Here is an 18,892-nt window from a genome sequence, read left to right on the forward strand (position 1 = left end):
CACCCACCTGTCTGTGGTGATGTTGGTCCAGACAGGAAGGAACTGTTGTAGTCTTCCCCCGACAGGAGTGGAATGGTCCGGGGGAAGCGGAGGGAAGTCATTGGGTAGGGGTGGAGGCAGAGCGGGTGTTGTTAGTCTTGCCTCTGCCCTTGTTATTGTTGCCTCTGTAACCTCCTCTCTGGTAACCTCTGGTGAAGGTTGACTGGGTGGGGCCTTATAAGAGGTGGAGGGGTTGTCTGATGAGTAGCCTCTGGAGTTGCCTTTGTAGGAGGAGCGACGAAAAGAACGTCTGAGAGCTTGCAATTGCAAAGCTCCAATTGACTTGGCTGTGTCGGTGTCCTTTTTCATTTTCTCCAGGGATGAGTCTACATTAGGGCCAAAGAGGTGCTCTTGGTCGAATGGTTGGTTCAGGATCGAACTTTGTACCTCCGACTTAAAGCCTGAAATGCGTAACCAAGCGTGCCTACGCAAAAGGACACTTGTATTTCCAGCTCTGGAGGCGGTGTCTGCCACATCGGGGGCGCAACGAATGGAGGTATTGGTTATTAGTTTACCATCCTGTATGAGGTCTTTGGCTTTGTTTTTGTATTTGTCCGGGGGGTGTTGCAATAGGGACTCTAAGTCGTCATAATGTGCCCTATCCCATCCCAAAGCAATTGTAATTCCCCGACAGAACCATTGTATCCGTATAATACTATCGTATCTGGCTAGCAGGGCCTGAGTGTTGCCGATGCGCCATATGTTAGCCGCTTGTCAGGCTGTTCTCTTGCCGGAGGCGTCCAAGAGTTTAGACTCTTTGTCGGGTGGGGCTGCGTCACCTGATGTCTGAGAGTTAGCCCTCTTCCTGGCATTGGATACCACCATGGAGACTAATGGAACAGGGCCCTTAATGTAAGCTGGGTCTGTAGGGGCAGCTTTGTAGTTTTTCTCTATGCGAGGGTTGATGACTCAAGCCCTAACAGGATCTTTAAATACATCAGGAGCATGCTTAATAACTCCTTTGAGCATGGGTAAAGTAGATGTTGACCTTTGGGTGGTGTCGAAAGTGTCCAACAAGAAATACTCCTCCACGGGGTCTGTGTGTAGGTCGACCCCGTGGTACTGGGCAGCTCAGTATACAAGCTGATTAAAGCCCATGGTGTCCTCTGGTGGGGAAGGCCTAGAGGGGTAGATGTCATCTTGCGGGAGATTAGGTACATCAGGTGTATTATAGTCATCCCAGGGGTCAGGGGAACCAGGTGGACTGGGATCCCCTAGTGGCACATCGTCTGCACCCCCCGTGTCATCAGAGGTGTCATCATCGTCTACTGGTGTAGGAGATGGTGTAGGAGAACGAGGTGGTGTGGGAGGGGGAGGTGGAGGAGGAGGTGGAGGAGGAGATGGAGAAGGGACTCTAAGAGGGGATGTAGCAATGTCCCTCTTCTTAGGTGGTGGAGCAGGTTTAGGCTTGTCCAGTGGTCTTTTCCTGGAACTTAGTGTCAATTGACCAGTTTTAGGGTCTTTAACAAGAGTTTTTTGTGCAGGGTCTGTTCGAAAAAGCTCTTCTGATGAAGTTTGGTTATTCAGCGCCGACTGTTTCGGTTCCGGGGGCTTTTTCGGGACCGGGTCTTTGGGTTTGGACCCATGCTGTTTTGTAGTCCCTGTATGCTTGTTCGGTTCCAATGATTTTTTCGGCTCTGAAGAATGCGAGTCCAAACTCTTGGGGAGTGGCTTCTAAGTCGGCTCCGAGTGTTTTTTGGTGCCGGCGAGTCGGTGCTCGTTGTTTTCGGTGTCGAAGGCTTTGAGGTGGAAACAGCGGTCAACGCGGAGGAGGAGGGCGGTTTCTTTTTCGATGCCGAAGATTGAGTTTCGGCACTGGTGGGAGGCTGACTTGAGCCCGAGTCGCCTGAAGGCTTGGTAGGCTTCTTTGTCTGGCCCGAGGGTGAGGCATGGGACGCGGTGTCGGTGTGCACCTGGGCCCGAAGGTGAAGGTGTGACCGAAGCCTTTTTTGTATGGAGGGGGTCGGGGTCGACGTCTTTACTAGCGACCCTCTGCGCCGGAGTGAGTTCTTCTACGTCTGAGTCATCGGCTTCGGAGGCGCTGACGAGGCTTTCTTCGAGCCGCTCCCGCTCCGGTACATCGACGCCCTCTTAGAAGAGGTCGTCGGGGATGGATGTCGACGAGCGAGCCATGGTCCTCCGAACACGCCGATCCCGAATGGTCTTCTTCGAGAGGAAAGAGGCACAAGCTGGACAGTCTCTGGCCTCGTGCTCCGGTGACAAGCAGAGGTTACACACCTCATGCAGATCGGAGTGGGAAGACTTCGAACCCACATTGAGGACACTTCTTGAATGGCGTCCTTTCCATGGGCCAGATGCTAAGGCCCAGGTAGGCCCGAAGGCCTTCGTCCATGACCGGAATCGAAGACTTCGAATTGGAGAGATAAGCGACGAGTATGGTTCGCAATCGAGATAATACCGTAGAAAGGGTGAAGGATTGCGCGTCGAAATGGAATCGGTAACGGTTCCGAACTGGAGCGCGAGAAACACATCCGAGCCCGAAGGCGGAAAAAAACAATCTTACGATGGAGCCAATGCCCATGCGCACCATGATCCAAAGGAGGAGTCACCTATCTCGTGACTTCCAAAGACTTTCCAGGACAAAAACAAGTGCAAACATCCGGGCCCAACACCAGATGGCGATCTATGCTAAGTGTGTGATCTGCAGCTCATATGCCATCGAACAATATGTTTAGCCGCATACTACAGTGCCAAAAAAAACAACTGATTAAACTAGCCGAATGTCACACTATTGCCCTTTCTACGTCATATGCACACACACGTCTGTGGTTTAGATCCTGAGGGCCCCCAAAGCGCCTTGTGCGAAGGTGGTGGGTTCCTCATCTCAGAAAGGAGGAGGTTATAGCCAGAACTAGAAATGGCGGAAGGACAGGATGAAGGTGTACGTGTGCATTTGTGTGTCTATGTAGATACTCATGGCTGGCGCTGTAGACACTTAGCTTGTCTATTTTGGAGCTGGATTAGAACCAAGCGCGGTGCTGTGATTGCTGTGCAGGGTGATAGAAGTGGCAGAGAGCAGGACATACAGAGGAAAGAGCTGCATGAGGGAACCATGTAGCACGTGATGCAAGTGTGGGGGTGACGCGAGAGGATGTGTGCATTTATGCAGAGGCTCATAGGCTGCTTCAGAGAGGCTTAGTCAGCTGATGTCAGAGCTGGATCTTAGGACGAAAGCTCTCTCAAAGAAGAATACGTAGAACCCGGATGATGACGTTTATGGCACTGCTGTCAGTGCTCCATGGAAACTTACAGGTGGGCTGAAGCTTAAGCACATTAAGTGGCAAGGTCTCAGGAACAATAATAAACGAAGGCTCGTAAAAACCTGAAATGGAATGTAGGGCAAAGTGTTCAAATTATCCTGCTTTTCCCTTCTAGGGATCTCCTTCTTGAGCTATATCTTGATTAGTTAGAAACAAGTGACAAATATCGAACATATGCTTATTAATGTCATTATTGTTTGCCTCATGATAATCATGGTTGCTCAAATATATTCTTTGTATATACTTTAGTATATACTATTCGCAAAATTACTTTGTAAATTGAAAAAAATTGTAAACTTATACAAAAGTGTAAGTTTACCTTTGTGAATCAGGCCCATAGAACACACAGAGGGATGGCAGCAGAAGTGCAAGCCAGTGCACACACACAAATGTGAAAGGACAGTAGGCAGCAGTAGAAGCTCCCTTCATACACACAAGCACAGGTGTGAACAAGCCTACCTCACACATGCAAGATATTGGTGATTTACTCATACACATAGAATGTACACCACAGACAGCAGAAGTTTAAACGTCTCTCTTTTTTCATGCACACATTAGGAGTGTGTAAAATGTGCATACTTTGCTTTTACGTAATTACATGAAATTTCTGGAAAATTATGCAAAATTACGTGTAATTAGGCAAAATGAAATTCCAGCACTTAGCGCCGTATATTAGCGCAAAATGCATCCTCATGTCAATTTGTGATGCAGATGTGTATTTTGCCCTATTTTTGCTGTCAGCAATAGCTGCTCGTGTTCTGGTTGTTCACATTACTCCTGTGCTCTCATGCTATATTTTTATAGCAAACTATGGCATAATTAAGTGACTGGCATAATTCTGGGATTTACATTTAACAAGAGTAATGTGAAATTCCTAGAATTATGCGGCACAAATTGAATATAGATTATCCTGAAGAAGTAGGTCTGCAGAAATTCTTGGACAATGTGGTGCACAAAGTTTCTCTCTGAACCATATGAAACATGTTCTGCACACGCGTCAGTTGTCTTTTATGCATAATGTGCACAAAACTGCATGCATGCTTCCAGTGCACATACTGTAATGCACATAGGAATGCAAACATTTTCTTGAAACTTTTGTCTAGGATTATCTTGCCCAAGTTCCACCACACACGCCTCTTTGCATCGGTGTGTATAGGCAGGTACCTTTGCGTAGGCCTTGGGCACATATCTTATAATAATGAAACGAAGAGAGAAAACCTACAAGTATTTATTTTGCGACTGACTCCCTGAAGACAATTAACACCCATTCGGCTATTTATTACATTTCTGTAAGAAATGAGGGTCCGCATAGTTCATTATGATCCATTTACTGAAAGAAGTTTTTCCTATGCATTCCGTGAATGTCACGCAGCACCATAGTCTTGCTGATTGCACTGAACTTTTCCTTGATGAATACTTTATTTTTACAAGATTCACATGTTTTCAAAAGTAATTCCTATTAATGGCTTGTAGTGCCTTAACTAACTTATTTCTAGCTTCTGTTGAAGAGGCAGATGTTTACACTACAGACTCACTTGTCAGTTGTTTTTTATTGCTAATAATTTTTATTTTATTACATTTAACTAAATGGAGAAAAAGAAAAATATCGTTTGAGTGGACATTTGCTGCACACAAGTGTCCCGCAATTGACTGAAATGTGAAATCCTGCAAACCGCACGAAAACTACCATGGATACGCCCCAATTCCTGTACTTTAATGTAGGTTTCATGTGTATGAACAGTGGTGAGTCCACCCCTGGAGGGTGATTATCGAGGTCTTTGTTTTCCCAAGCATCGGAGTGCACGCATTCAGATTCTGTAAATGGTATGGAAAAATGCTAAGTGGGCGCCCAAGCACACAGCTTAGAGGGAACAGCAGTTACTGCTCATTGTGGGTGCACTAGGATATGATTTTAATTTTAAAATAAATCTTAAATGCACTTGCAATATTTCAAGTGTGCTTTCCTTTTACTTAAGAGGTTTTGGGGTCCACTAATTATTGGTGTGGTATTTCATAGATTTGCTTGTTACCTGAAACGGTGGTGATTGGGAAAATCCAGCATTTTGAACCTAACTCTCCCTACAAGGCCAAGGTAACATAATGGGACTATTTATGGGAGGCATGGCCCAGATTCACTCACAGAGGTGACCTGGCATGGAGCTGAGCTCTGTGCTAGATAGAGATGGGACTAACAGCTTACACTAGAGACCCCCTTTCGGAAAGAGATATTGTTTCGCCATAGTGCCCGGCTCTAATGGTTTAAGCGGTGGGACTTCATCAGGATTTTGAAACTGGGTTACTTACGTCTGGCAAAGTTCACAAATTAAATTGCTCCAGGTTTTTCAACCTGAATTTGAACTTCACTGAACCCATTTCTTTTGTTAAGTATCTGCAACTTCAGCACACACTAGCCTGTCACCAATCCTTCCTGGAGGAACTGCCAGAATAAAGCCCGGTAGAAGCCAAAGTTAGCATGGGTCCACTGGGGAGATGGGGATATCACACTTCTATAGATCTTTAATTACTAAACTATTTTAGGCACTTAATGAACGATGATCGACCTAGTTGGGCCCCTTGGATGAGAATGTGTGGAGGAACTCTAAAATGGGCCCGTGCAACCTTGCTATTTCCTTGTCTGCGCCTTATGCAAGCAAAGTATTTGCATAATACAAACCTTAACCCTAAAAAGTTATGGCGAGAGGGCAAGATCCCCTCGCCCACTTGCTTCCGATGTAATGACAATGACTGACTTTTTCCATATTGGTTGGAGTTGCCTGTCATGGCAAAGTAATGGTCTGAAATATTTACCATCCTCACTAACATAATAGGGAAAACAGTTGGCCGTTTACCCAGGGTTGCCGTACTGGGTATCCTGGAAGATCAGAAAGGCTGTATACTGGAATGCTCCTTAGATGGAATTGAAGACTGATTGCCAAATGAGGCACTAGAAGTCGCAGGGTGCCTCTCCACTGCTGAATGGCAGACGGCAATGGACCAGTGTGCAAAGCTAGAATTCCCCATTTACACAGCGAGAGGATGTCCACATAATTTACACTGCAAGATGTCAAGGAAATTATAGGAACATTACAATTTAGTGAATGAATAATGCAACAGGAACACTTTCTCATATGAAATTCAATATTGTGATTGACCTGTATTTATTGTTATGTTTTTAATGAAAATAAAAAATGGTTATATAAAACAAAATTGTAATTTCTTGATACTTATGTGTTTTTTTCAGAGTATGAATGCATCTCAGCTGGAAAACAAACAACATAGAGCCATCTTCTTCACACTACCCTGGGGACAACTAGAAGGTGAGGGCAAAAGGATCAAAAACTACAGCTGAAAATACTCCAAATTGCAGAAAAACAACAAGAATAGAAGACAAATATTGTAAATTGCAGCTTACTACAAAAATCTCAAAGGTTAAAAAAGAGTACACTTGACATAAATAGAAATCCTTAAGAAAAAATGTGCAGCATTCCAGAGATATGTCTTTTAGATTGGATTGATAGAGTGTAGTCAATCATGCCGAGACATATGTAGATGATCTTTTGCGGAGGAAGCAAATTAATAATAACTATGTCTGAATGTAGCAAAGAAATTAATTATACGAAAGCTCTTACCACGAGATATCCATGATGGACTTATCGAACAGCTCATGCACGACAACTAAAGGCCTTTTCAAACACGTCAGCTATAGAAGGAATAAAAGAGATAACACGTTAAACACATCTTAGGACAGTCTTTCATTCAGAAATACAGACCCGGAGTCTTGTGCATGCATCTTCCTCACATGTAAATGACTATCCTTAAACTGAGAACCTTTAGGGGATTTCAGTGTTCTTATGAAAGTGGAAAACATCAAGGAAACCTGAATAAACAAAGATGCCTCATCAAAAATCAAGTTTCCTATGGGCACAAAAGAGGCTGGAGTTCTGGTAAAATGATTGCAGGCTTCTAGATATTTTAAGGCCACGCTTTAACATAAAATTATGACCAAACTACACAAGTCGATCATTCCTACCAAAAGTGCCTTCTGAACTATGTTATGCTGATTGGAGAAGAATGTTTCATGGTGTCACGCTGCTAGAAAATACCACCATTCGCATGAAGTGCTAGCTTTGTAGCTAATGAATGAGTTGTTTGTGAGTCACAAATAATATATGCCCCCTCACATCCTTGCACACAGTCATCTATATATTGCTTTACCCAGACTACTTGTAGGAAAGTCTCTGGTGATCATTGCTCAGGGTGGGTACTCTCAAAATTGGATAAGTGAATAAACCACTGTAAATTGCATAGCTGGTAGTGAGTACTTTGACAAATCTGTGTTCAACATTCTGTGTCTTTATAATGCAGAGAGAACTAATTTAGTGAGGTGGACAATAAGGAGGGTGGTGAGAATAGTAGGTATCCTTGTAAAACGTAGATATCCATTGTGAATAAACAATTGCTGAGCCAAGTCCTGAAACAAGCTGTCAGAGTCCCATCGATGGATAGCAGGATTGTGTCCTCTCAAAGACATGCTAACATATTGTTAACACTACACGTTTCTGACCAAATCTAGTTTGTGACTGAAGGTATGATATTTGCCTTCCCCCTCTGTTAAAGCCTGTTCAAGTAAGAGGAGTTGCTTCCGAGTTAAGAGTCAAACAGATAAGCGTGAAACTGAATTTTCTATGACTAATTGTTTTGCTGATCAGTCACTTTAGCAAGGCAGATTCATATACACTTGAGAGTCCTTGGATTGCACACACAATGATCCTGTGGATTGTTCTTAACTTCTGGGCATGACCCTTCACCTTGGCATCTTAAGAAGATTGTTTTCAACTCTGGACAGTAGCATATCGTGTTCCAATTGGGAAGCATAGGCCAATTCACCACTAGGACAGCCCTACATTGTAAAAATGTTACGTTTAATAAATGGCTTGGCAAATGTTTAAAGTTCTCAACACACTATGAGATCCTCAGAGACAACAAATGTGGGGGACATAACAATTACTCTTGCCATCCAACCAAAACCTGAGTCTCAAAAGAATTAAAATCCTTAGTATAGGAAACTGGGTTTTTGCTGAAGTACTCCCCCTCTCTCCCCCCACACTTTTTGCCTGGTATTTGATGCAACTTTGACTGAAGTCTACTGGGTTCCTGCTAACCAGGTCCCCAGTACCAGTGTTCTTTGCCTGAAACTGAACAATTGTTTCTGCCAGTTGGCAATATCGTTAGCACTCTCTTTAAGTCCCTAGTAAAGGGTACCCCTGGTACCTAGGGTGTGAGGTACTAAAGAAGGGTCTCTCAGGGCTGCAGCGCGAATTGGGCCACCCTCAGTGACTCCTCACCAAACACATGCAAGACTGCCACTGCACCAAGCTTTTTTTGGTGCAGACAAAAGTGAAAACATGACATGGCACACATCCCTGTGTGCCCTACAGTAGGCCTGCCAGGCCTAAGGCAGGGTGCCTAATATTTAATGTGAGGGCACACCGGCATGAGCAGATATGCCCCTGTCCTGGTCAGTTCCATTACTGCCAGTGCAAGTGAACAGGGAAGCCATTTAGAACATGTGCTGGACTCCGGTGAAAACGGGTTCCCCAGCTACATGATAGCTTCACTGAAAATAGGGATGTTTGGTATCAACCATCTCATATAAATAAACCCAGACCGATTCCAATGTTGGATTTATTATTGGGTGTGTTGACTGACTTGACTCTGCCAGCCGAACAGATTCCTGACCTCCCACGATGAGGGCATTTACTCTCAGGAGGTCACAAACAAAACTTGTACGGGAAGAAGGTCTGCACACCCCCTCCCTCAGGATGACCTACTGATCAGCACTCCTAGGCCAATGAGCTTCAAATGAGCTCCTGCCTTTGAAATGTGAATCTGGCTTCTCTCATAGGAGAGGAAGCCAACCCCCGCTTTGTTCAGAGAACTATGGCACCTGGACAGGCTGGAAATTAGCTAGTCAGGTAGGCATGCTGTAGGAAAGTGGCCCTGCATATACTGTTCCCAAATAGGTACAGTGTGTACAGAGTCCACAGTCCCCAGAGTTTGGCAGAGGCTAAAGTTAGATATAACCTTGCTCTTTAAAGTGATAGCTTGGTCGAGCAGTAAGGCAGTATCAGAGGACAGTGTAAAGCATTTGTTGTACACACTCAGTCAGCAAATGGTCTCACACACTCAAGAACTGAACTCTAGGCCAATAGTTTGTATATAAAAATATATGGATGTTTTATTTTAGAACCAACAATAGGTATCAAAATAAACTTTCTCAGAATGAGATGCTTTAGTTAAATACTTTGCAATAGGCAATTGACTTTTGAATGCAATTGTTACAGTTTGTTGCAATAGGCAACACAATTTCAAACACAATAATACATTGAGCTCAATGGGAATTTTAAGTTAAATGCAATTGATTACTTTCAGGATTACTTTTCTAACTCCAGGACTGGATCCTAGATTCAGTCCTGGGACAGTTCCTCGAAACAGGTGAGTAAATACGATTTAGTTACTGTTGTGATTTTTAAGCAATATTTTGGTAGTTTAAAAGTTGACACTTAGAAACCTTTTATAATCAAATTACCAATGTTATCCTATAGGAGGAAATTCACTTAGCAGGTAAGTGGGGTTATGGTTACTTTTTCGGGTTCAGTGTTGGATCCTGGATCCAGCACTAGTATACCACCTGTAAACAGTTGATAGAATGCGTTTAGGTTATACAGGCGATTTTTAACAAAAATTTGTACGTTTGCAAAATCGACAGAAGAAATTTCACAGAAAAACAGTCAATGGTTTCCTATGAGAGAAAGTTCAAGTTACCGGTAAAGTATGTTTGTGTTACTTTTGTAATCCAGTGCTGGCCTCCTAGGCTCAGTACTGCGGCATCTATCTAAAACAGGTAAGTAATTATGTTTTCACACTTGGTACGATTTTTAAAGAATATTTGTAGTTTGCAAAAATCGACACTTAGAAGAAATTTCACAGAAAAACAGTCAATGGTTTCCTATGGAAGAAGGGAATATGCTACTTACCAGTATGCATCTGTTCTTGGCACGTAGAGCTGCAGATCTACACACTATGCATAGATCGCCATCTGGGGTTGGGCCCGGATGTTTGCACTTGGTTTTGTCTTGGAAAGTCTTTGGAAGTCACGAGGTATGTGACTCCTCCTTTGGATCATAGTGCGCATGGGCATCGGCTCCATCCTCAGATTGTTGTTCGCCAGCAGGGAAATGATGGAGCTTTGTAAGAAACAGGAAGGATGCCCATGTATGGTGTATCTAAGTAAGATAATACTGGAACAGATAAAGGTAGCCGGGGAGGCGGGTGGGTGTGTGTAGATCTGCAGCTCTACATGCCAAGAACAGATGCATACTGGTAAGTAGCATATTCCGTTCGAGGCATATGAGCTGCAGATTACACACTATGCGTAGATTGTATAGCAGTATCCCCTCCTATCGGCGACCACCAGTATCTGTTGCAGTGGTGTGAAATAGTGTTTTGAGTACATCCTGGCCCACACTAGTTTGTTGTTTAGTTTGCACATCGATACAATAGTGTTTTGTGAATGTGTGCGGTGTAGACCATGTAGCTGCTCTGCAAATATCGTCTAAGGGAATGTTCCCTAAAAATGCAATTGAAGCCCCTATCTTTCGTGTTGAGTGGGCTTAAGGAGGAACAGATAATGTACGTTTTGCTTTGTGGTAACAAATCTGTATGCATTTGACAATCCACCTAGCTATCCCAGATTTTGATATGGGGTTGCCCTTGTGTGGTGGTGAGAAAGGCACAAATAGTTGTTTGGTCTTACGAAAAGCTTGTGTTCTCTGGATGTAGTAAAGCAGTGCTCTTTTGGCATCTAAGGTGTGAAGACCTCTTTCTGCGACTGTTTGTGGCTGCGAGAAGAATCCAGGTAGCTCCACAGATTGAGGTGGAAGGGAGAAATGACTTTAGGGAGGAATTTAGGATTAGTTCCGAGTACAACCTTATTATGATGCATTTGCAGAAAAGGTACCTGAATAGTTAGTGCTTGTTGTTCGCTAACTCTTCGTAGAGAAGTAATAGCTACTAGGAAAGCAGTTTTCCATGTTAAGAATTGTAGCTCACATTTAAGTAGAGGTTCAAATGGCGGCCCCATTAGCCTTGTGAGAACGATGTTTAAATTCCACACGGGTGAAGATGGTACTCTGGGGGGAATTATTCTTTTGAGTCCTTCCATAAAAGCTTTTATGGCAGGTACTCTGAAGAGTGATAGATGTTGTCTATTTTGTAGATATGCTGCTATGGCAGCAAGATGGAGTCTAATAGACGTGTAGGCTAAGTTGCATCTTTGGAGGGGTAGTAAGTAGCCTATGATGTGTTGGATAGACACATCTAGGGGATCAGTGTTGTTGTTATGGCAGTATATTGTGAGAAAGTGCCATCTTTCTTGCATGGTATGCCCCCACTTTTTGCTGAACTGCTGAATGTACTTTGACTGAGTGTGCCCTGGACTCCTGCCAATCAGGTGCTCAGGGCCTATGTTCCTTCCCTAAAACATAAAACCCCAAATTGGCAAACCCTGGCCACATGTCAGCCGCTGGTAAATGGTACCCAGGGCCTTGTGACCAGGGAAGGCCTCTTAGAGGCCCTGTACCCTAAAACAACCACACTGCCCTTGCAGGCTGAGTGTCTGGGTACAAGACAATACTAAGAGACAACATGGCACACATCCCTGTGTGCCATGCCCATAACCTACACTGCCCTGGCATACATCAGCCACCCCTCTAGCTGGGTGCCCTATGCCAGTGGTGTGGGCACAGGAGCATGAGCCCTGTGCCCCTACAGTACCCAGGTCCATTCCTGGGCACTGTAATAGCAGTGCTGCCATTTAAGAGTATATGGTGCAGAGGGCTCGTCAAACACAAACTCCACAGCACCATGATGGCAACACTGAAGACTGAGAAGTTTGGTATCAAACTTCTGAGCACATTAAACCCGCACTGATGCCAGTGTGGGATTTAATGTACAAAGCACTACAGAGGGCATCTTAGAGATGCCCCCTGAAACCTAACCTACAATCCACGTCTTGTCTGGGAGGCTGCCTAGGCTGCCACACAGCAGACATGTTGCTGGACCCCTTGGTAGAGAGCCCCCGCTCTCCTGGGCCTGCAACAATGCACATCCTGGGAGAGGTGCTAGGTCTCCTCCCCCAGGATGGGCAGGGGGAAGCTTCAAAGGCATGACGCCTTTGTGAGCTTCTCCAGGCCACTTGCTGTACCCAGCAACTGGCCCCCACCGCTTCTGACCCCCAATCTGGAGGGAAGACTGTCCGGAAACCCCAAGTTAGGACAGGGGATGTGCCAGCCTGCCAACCCGCCCCCCCCCCCCCCTCAGGTGGGGGAGGCGAGGTGAAGCACATCTCCGGGCGCTCGCCATCTTGAAGTTGGGAAGCCCTGCCCAATCAGGACTAGGCTACTGTGAGAAAGTGGCTCTGTATATACTGTTCCCAAATAGGTACAGGGTGTACAGAGTCCACAGTCCCCAGAGGTTTGGCAGAGGCTAAAGTTAGATATAACCTTACTCTCTAAAGTGGTAGCTTGGTCGAGCAGTAAAGCAGTATCAGAGGACAGTGTAAAGCATTTGTTGTACACACTCAGCCAGCAAATGGTCTCACACACTCAATAACTGAACTCTAGGCCAATGGTTTATATATAAAAAATATATGCTTGTTTTATTTTAGAACCAACAATAGGTATTAAAATATACTTTCTCAGAATGAGATGCTTTATATAAATACTTTTGCAATATGCAATTGACTTTTGTAGAAAGTTACAAGTGGTTGCAAGAGGCAACACAATTCTAAACACAATAATGCATTGAGCAATGGAAGTTTCAAGCTATTTGCCACAGATTACTTTTAGGATTACTTTTGGAATTCCAGGGCTGGATCCTAGATTCACTCCTGGGTCAATACTTTGAATCAAGTGATAAAAGTCGACTTAATTACTGTGATGATTTTTAGACAATATTTTGCTATTTAAAAAGATGACACTTAGAAAATATTTCATAGAAAACAGTCAATGATTCCCTAAGGCAGAAAATTCAAGTTGCAGGTATAGTATGTTCTGGTTACTTTTGTAATCCAGTACTGGGTGCCTAGACTCAGTACTGGGACCTTTATCCAAAACAGGTAAGTAATTACGTTTTCAGAAATTATACGATTTTTAAAGAATATTTAAAGTTTGCAGAATTTGACACTTGGAAGAAATTTCACAGAAAAACAGTCAATGATTTCCTATGGGAGAAAATTGGGTTACTGGTAAGTACAGTTGTAAGTATTTTTCAGAGTCAGTGCTGGACACCAAGATCCAGCACTGGGTGCTCACCTAAGAGCAGATGAGCATTTTCGTTTTCGTTACTCGGCTGATTTTTGGTGAATATTTAAAGTTTTGAAAAGTCCACACAGAAGAAATTTCAGGAAAAGCCAGTCAATGTTACCCTATGGAGAAAATTGAGTTATCGGTTTAAAGGTAAGTACTCGACTGGCAGAGTTAAGGTTCTGGGCATAGACTCAGGGGTCTCCCAGGGTCAGATAGGTACAGTTGGTTCACCCTCAGCGGCACAAGGGCGGCCGGGTGCAGAGAGAGTTAGGCCCAATGTTATCCTATGAGAGGTAGGGGGGCCTTGGTTGGTGGCTGCTGACTAGCAGGCCACGCGGCTGCGGGAGCTGGGCTCCTGGTCACTTACTCAGGGCAAGTGGGGAAGTAGATAGGTGTAGAGGTTGCACTGCCAGGGCCACTCGGGCAGCTGGGTGCAGGGTGCTTTTGAGCCTTCGGGAGCTCAATTGATTTCAATGGGAAATCTCCGGTTTAGAAAAAGACTGCAAGCTCGGGGACGAAGATTCTTCAGGTGCCACCACCACTTCGAGAGGCAAGTTGGGTAGTTGGAGGATAGGTAGGTACCCTGGGATTGGGCACAGGGGGCCGTGGGGCACCGGGTGCAGAGGTGCCTTTTGGTGTCGGGAAATCTTACCCTCTGTTGATCACGGTTGGGGGGGGGGCACCTTGTTCTGAGGCTGCAGGCTTCTTCAGGAGTGTCGAGGGAGGTCCTTGGGTGCCGGACTCGGGGTCACAGTCGCCGTGGGGTCCTCCTCGTGGTCTTTGGCGGGTGCAGAGTGTGCAGGGTTCGCGGCTCCTGGCTGATGCCAGGGGTCAGTTACTTGCTTTGAGCAGTGCCACTGCTCGTGGGAGTCCCAGATGCTCAGAGTCACAAGGTAGCCAGGTCCTCCGGGCTTTGTGAGGTTGCTGGCCACGGGAGATGACGGGATTTAGCAGGATCAGGTTCGAGGGTCGACAGGCTGGTAGGGCTGGGGCCAAAGCAGTTGGTGTCTTCCTCTTTTTAGCAGCTGCACGGCAGGTCTTCTTTCTTCTTGATCTTCTTTGCAGTTTCGGAATCTGGATCTAAGGAAGAAAGGTTCAGGGTGCCCCTAAATACTAAATGTAGGGGTGTTACAGGTAGGTAAAGGGCTGGGACCACTGGGTTCCTGACCTGGGGTGGGTACACCCCCTATCCTGCCACTCTCCTGTGGGACGGGGGCAGTGGCCTAGTCCTGATTGGGCAGGGCTCCCCATCTTCATGATGGCGAGAGCCCGGAGATGTGTTTCACCTCGCCTCCCCCACCTGAGGGGTGGGGTTGGCAGAGGCTGGCACACCCCCTGTCCTTCCTTGGGGTTTCCGGATAGTCTTCCCGCCAGAGTGGGGGTTTAGAACCGGTAGGGGCCAGTTGCTGAGTACAGCAAGTGGCCTGGAGAAGCTCACAAAGGCGGCATGCCTTTGAAGCTTTCCCTGCCCATCCTGGGGGAGGAGACCTAGCACCTCGCCCAGGATGTGCATTGTTGCAGGCCCTGGAGAGCAGATGGCTCTCTACCCAGGGGTCCAGCAACATGTCTACTGTGTGGCAGCCTAGGCAGCCCCTCAGACCAGACGTGGATTGTAGGTTAGGTTCAGGGGGCATCTCTAAGATGCCCTCTGTCGTGCATTGTACATTAAATCCTGCACTGACATCAGTGCGGGTTTAATGTGCTGAGAAGTTTGATACCAAACTTCTCAGTCTTCAATGGAGCCATCATGGTGCTGTGGAGTTCGTGTTTGACGATCTCCCAGCACCATATACTCTTAAATGGCAGCACTGCACTTACAGTGCCCAGGAATGGACCTGGGTACTGTAGGGGCGCAGGGCTCATGCTCCTGTACCCACACCACTGGCATAGGGTACCCAGCTAGAGGGGTGGCTGATGTATGCCAGGGCAGTGTATGTTGTGGGCATGGCACACAGGGATGTGTGCCATGTCGACTCTCTGTTTTGTCCTATAACCAGACACTCAGCCTGCAAGGGCAGTGTGTTTGTGTCAGAGTACAGGGCCTCTAAGGGTGGCACAGTAAGTGCTGCAGCCCTTAGAGGCCTTTCCTGGTCACAAGGCCCTGGGTACCTAGTGTACCATTTACCAGGGGCTGACATGTGGCCAGGGTTTGCCAATTTGGGTATTAGGTTTCAGCACAGCTTTTAGGGAAGGAACATAGGCCATGGGCACCTGATTGGCAGGAGCCCAGGGCACACTCAGTCAAAGTACATTCAGCAATTCAGCAAAAAGTGGGGGTATACCATGCAAGAAAGATGGCACTTTCTCACACATGCCCACAACCCAGACCAGTACAACCTGATGTGGGTACGACTTTTCAGAAGTGGCCATCTTTGTGTTGGCACACTTAGGAACTCTAGGACAGGTTTATGCCCACTTCCCACAGGAAATGGTCATTTAGGGGGCGTAGTAAGCCCAAAGGTCAGTAGCCATTGGCTACCACCCAACATTCACCTAACACCCCTAAATTCAGTATCTAGGGGAGCCCCCGGTACCAGGAAATCTGATCCTGCCGACCTGAAAGAAGACGGAAATGAAGATTTGCAAAAGCAGGAACTGAAGCCCCAGAATCTGACTGGGCGCCAACCCTGCCAGCTTGCCCGAGGACTTCGACAACTGCACCAAAAAACTACTTGTTCTGCAGCTGCCTAGTCCCCTAAGCTTGGGAAACCTGCCAGAACTTCACCCAGGAACCAAGACCTCCCGAAAGGTAGCAGACCTGCTGCCCCGCATCCTGAGGATAACCAATCACGCCTGAGAGGACTTCAGGACCGTAGACACCGACACCTGAAGACAACACTGCACCTGTCGCACCTAGTTATAGCTGAAGTGGGCCAACTGTGTCATTGTGGTCCCCAGCCCTCCAGAGACCGAGTCCACAATGGTTTCGCTCCCAGAGAACTCTCCAATGACGCCTGCAGCCGCTACACACAGGCCTCCTCTACCACAACTACCACCAGTAAGGAAACCAGACGCCTGAAGACACCGCCTCACCAGTCACCCCTGGGCCGAATAGAAGAGGACCAAAGGTGACCCTACGTACCCGAGCACCATGAGGCCTGAGCCCCCCTGTTAGTTCAGCCCGACTGGCTTCTCAGTCCACGTCTCTTTACGCCAAAACCAATCCCTATAGAGTAACATTGGGCACCCAACCCTGTTTTGCACCTCTGCAACTAGGCGCCCTAGTGCCGCTAGTGGTGTTCTGCTGGTGCTGCCTTCGACCTTGCCCACCACTCACCTTAACTCCTAGAGATTGGTCCTGTAAGTCGCTGTAATGTACCAGAATGCTCATTGACATTGCCTCCCATAGGATAACACTGCAGCTTCTAAAAAGTGTCGACTTTTTGAACTGAAGAGAATTCTTACTTAAAAATATACTTACCTAAACAAATTGATTCTGCAGCCTGATGCTGCTCAGCCGTACTACCCCTTAGAAGAGCACCTTGGGATTGCCACAGCAAGCCCCCTGCCACTCATAAGGGAGCCCCTGACTCTTTACACAATATATCTCATATTGATATGTCATATAAAGAGTCAGCTTCCTACACTTAGCAACTGCATCATAAGCACAATCACAAAGCAGAACTTTAAGTAAACAATCTAAATAGACCTTTTTAATAAGGCTCACCAAAGAGTGTGTGAAATCTGGAGAAACAACTGTACTACTATCAGAGCAAAAAAATTCCTGCGGGAGGAGGAGCCTAGCGCGCAACCAAGATGGCCGCGTAGGTGCGAGGCTCCCGAGGACCTCCGCGACCTCCTGAATAAATCCTGGAAATATCCTGTCCTTGTTAAGGGGACTGTGTCGGGGAACCCGAGCTGAGGCACTACCCGTTTTTTGGGCTCGAATCGGACCCCGAACAACGGTGGGAACATCGACTGAAGGTTGCGGCCTTCTCCTCGCCGGCCCCCCGGATTGGAGTAGTGGCGCGATCCGGGGACAAGGTGAATAACAGCGGCGAGCGGGGCTGGGCGACTCGCGTACCCCGCACTTTCACTTTCGCTTTTGCGCCTCCTTGCTCTCTGGCGAGGTCGGGCTGCGGAGCGGGGTGCGGTGGTGTGGCCTTGTCCAGGTGCCCAGCTGACCCACCGGCGGTGGGTCGACCCGCGGTTCTGTGGTCGCCCCCTTGCCACCCGTGATCTGGTGTGACGGCCCGCTTTGAGATCTTGGCACGACGGCGAAAGGGCCAGCATGGCCACCAAACAAGATGGCGACCGGGCGAAGGTGAAGACGACCCGCCGTGGCACGGCGCACCAGGCCAATAGTATGGACCGCTACACGCTCCAAAAGGGGTCTCCGGAGACAACGCGGTCATCCCCGGTGGGCCCGACGGAGACACTCGCCCATCCAGTGGATCTAACCCTCCGGGACGTCATGGGCGCCATCGCTGAACTGAAGGCCTCAGTGGACCAGCGTTTTGATACCTTGTCGCAAAAAATGGACTCGGTCCTGGTGGATGTGGGCCTTGTGAGGGCGGACTTGTCAAAAACGAACGACCGAGTCGACTCCCTGACCCACACCACAACGAGCCTCACGACTGACGTGGTGGCCCTCCAGAAGGAGGTGCGCCGGCTTGGCCAGGCGAGCGCCCTGATGGACCGGCGACTGGAGGATTCCGAGGGTCGCGCCCGGAGGAATAATATCCGCATTATTGGTGTGCCGGAGGGACGTGAGGCGGAGGCGGCGGATCTCTTCGTGGAAGACTTGATCCTGACCCATCTCCAGCCCCGGGGGCTGAGTAAGTTTGTTGCGGTGGAACGTGCCCACCGGGTCCCCGGGGGCCGCCCTAAGACCGGTGCCCCGCCGCGGCCCCTTATTGCCCGAATCTTTAATTTTCGGGACCGAGATGCCATCCTCCAGACCTCCAGGCAACAGGGCCCGGTCAGGTTGGACAACATGGACGTAAACTTCTACCCAGACTTTACTCCGGCGGTCCAGAAGCAGCGGCAGAGCTTTATTGGCGTCAAACGTCGTTTAAGGGACCTAAATCTTAAGTACTCAATGCTCTTCCCGGCTAAGCTGCGGGTGGAGGTGGATGGTCGCACGCACTTCTTCGACCGGCCCGAGGCGGCTGGGGACTGGTTGGACACCTTGCCTGGGGATCGGGGCCGGGGGGGTGGGGGGAGCGCGGCTGGCGAGGAGGGCCCGCTGGATCAGAATTGAGG

The 18,892-nt window shown here is 47.4% G+C and overlaps 1 protein-coding gene across 1 annotated transcript in view; it reads right to left on the minus strand.

Annotated features, from left to right (window-relative positions):
• HIRA (histone cell cycle regulator) overlaps positions 1–18,892 on the minus strand; it is a 424,028-nt gene that overhangs the window by 225,324 nt on the left and 179,812 nt on the right. Inside the window, exon 10 of the mRNA XM_085632815.1 lies at positions 6,950–7,020. Within this exon, the coding sequence (XP_085488941.1) occupies positions 6,950–7,020 (71 nt within the window). The remainder of the gene's footprint in view (positions 1–6,949; positions 7,021–18,892) is intronic.

Source organism: Triturus cristatus, chromosome 11, assembly GCF_964204655.1.
Source record: "Triturus cristatus chromosome 11, aTriCri1.1, whole genome shotgun sequence".
NCBI lineage: Eukaryota > Metazoa > Chordata > Amphibia > Caudata > Salamandridae > Triturus > Triturus cristatus.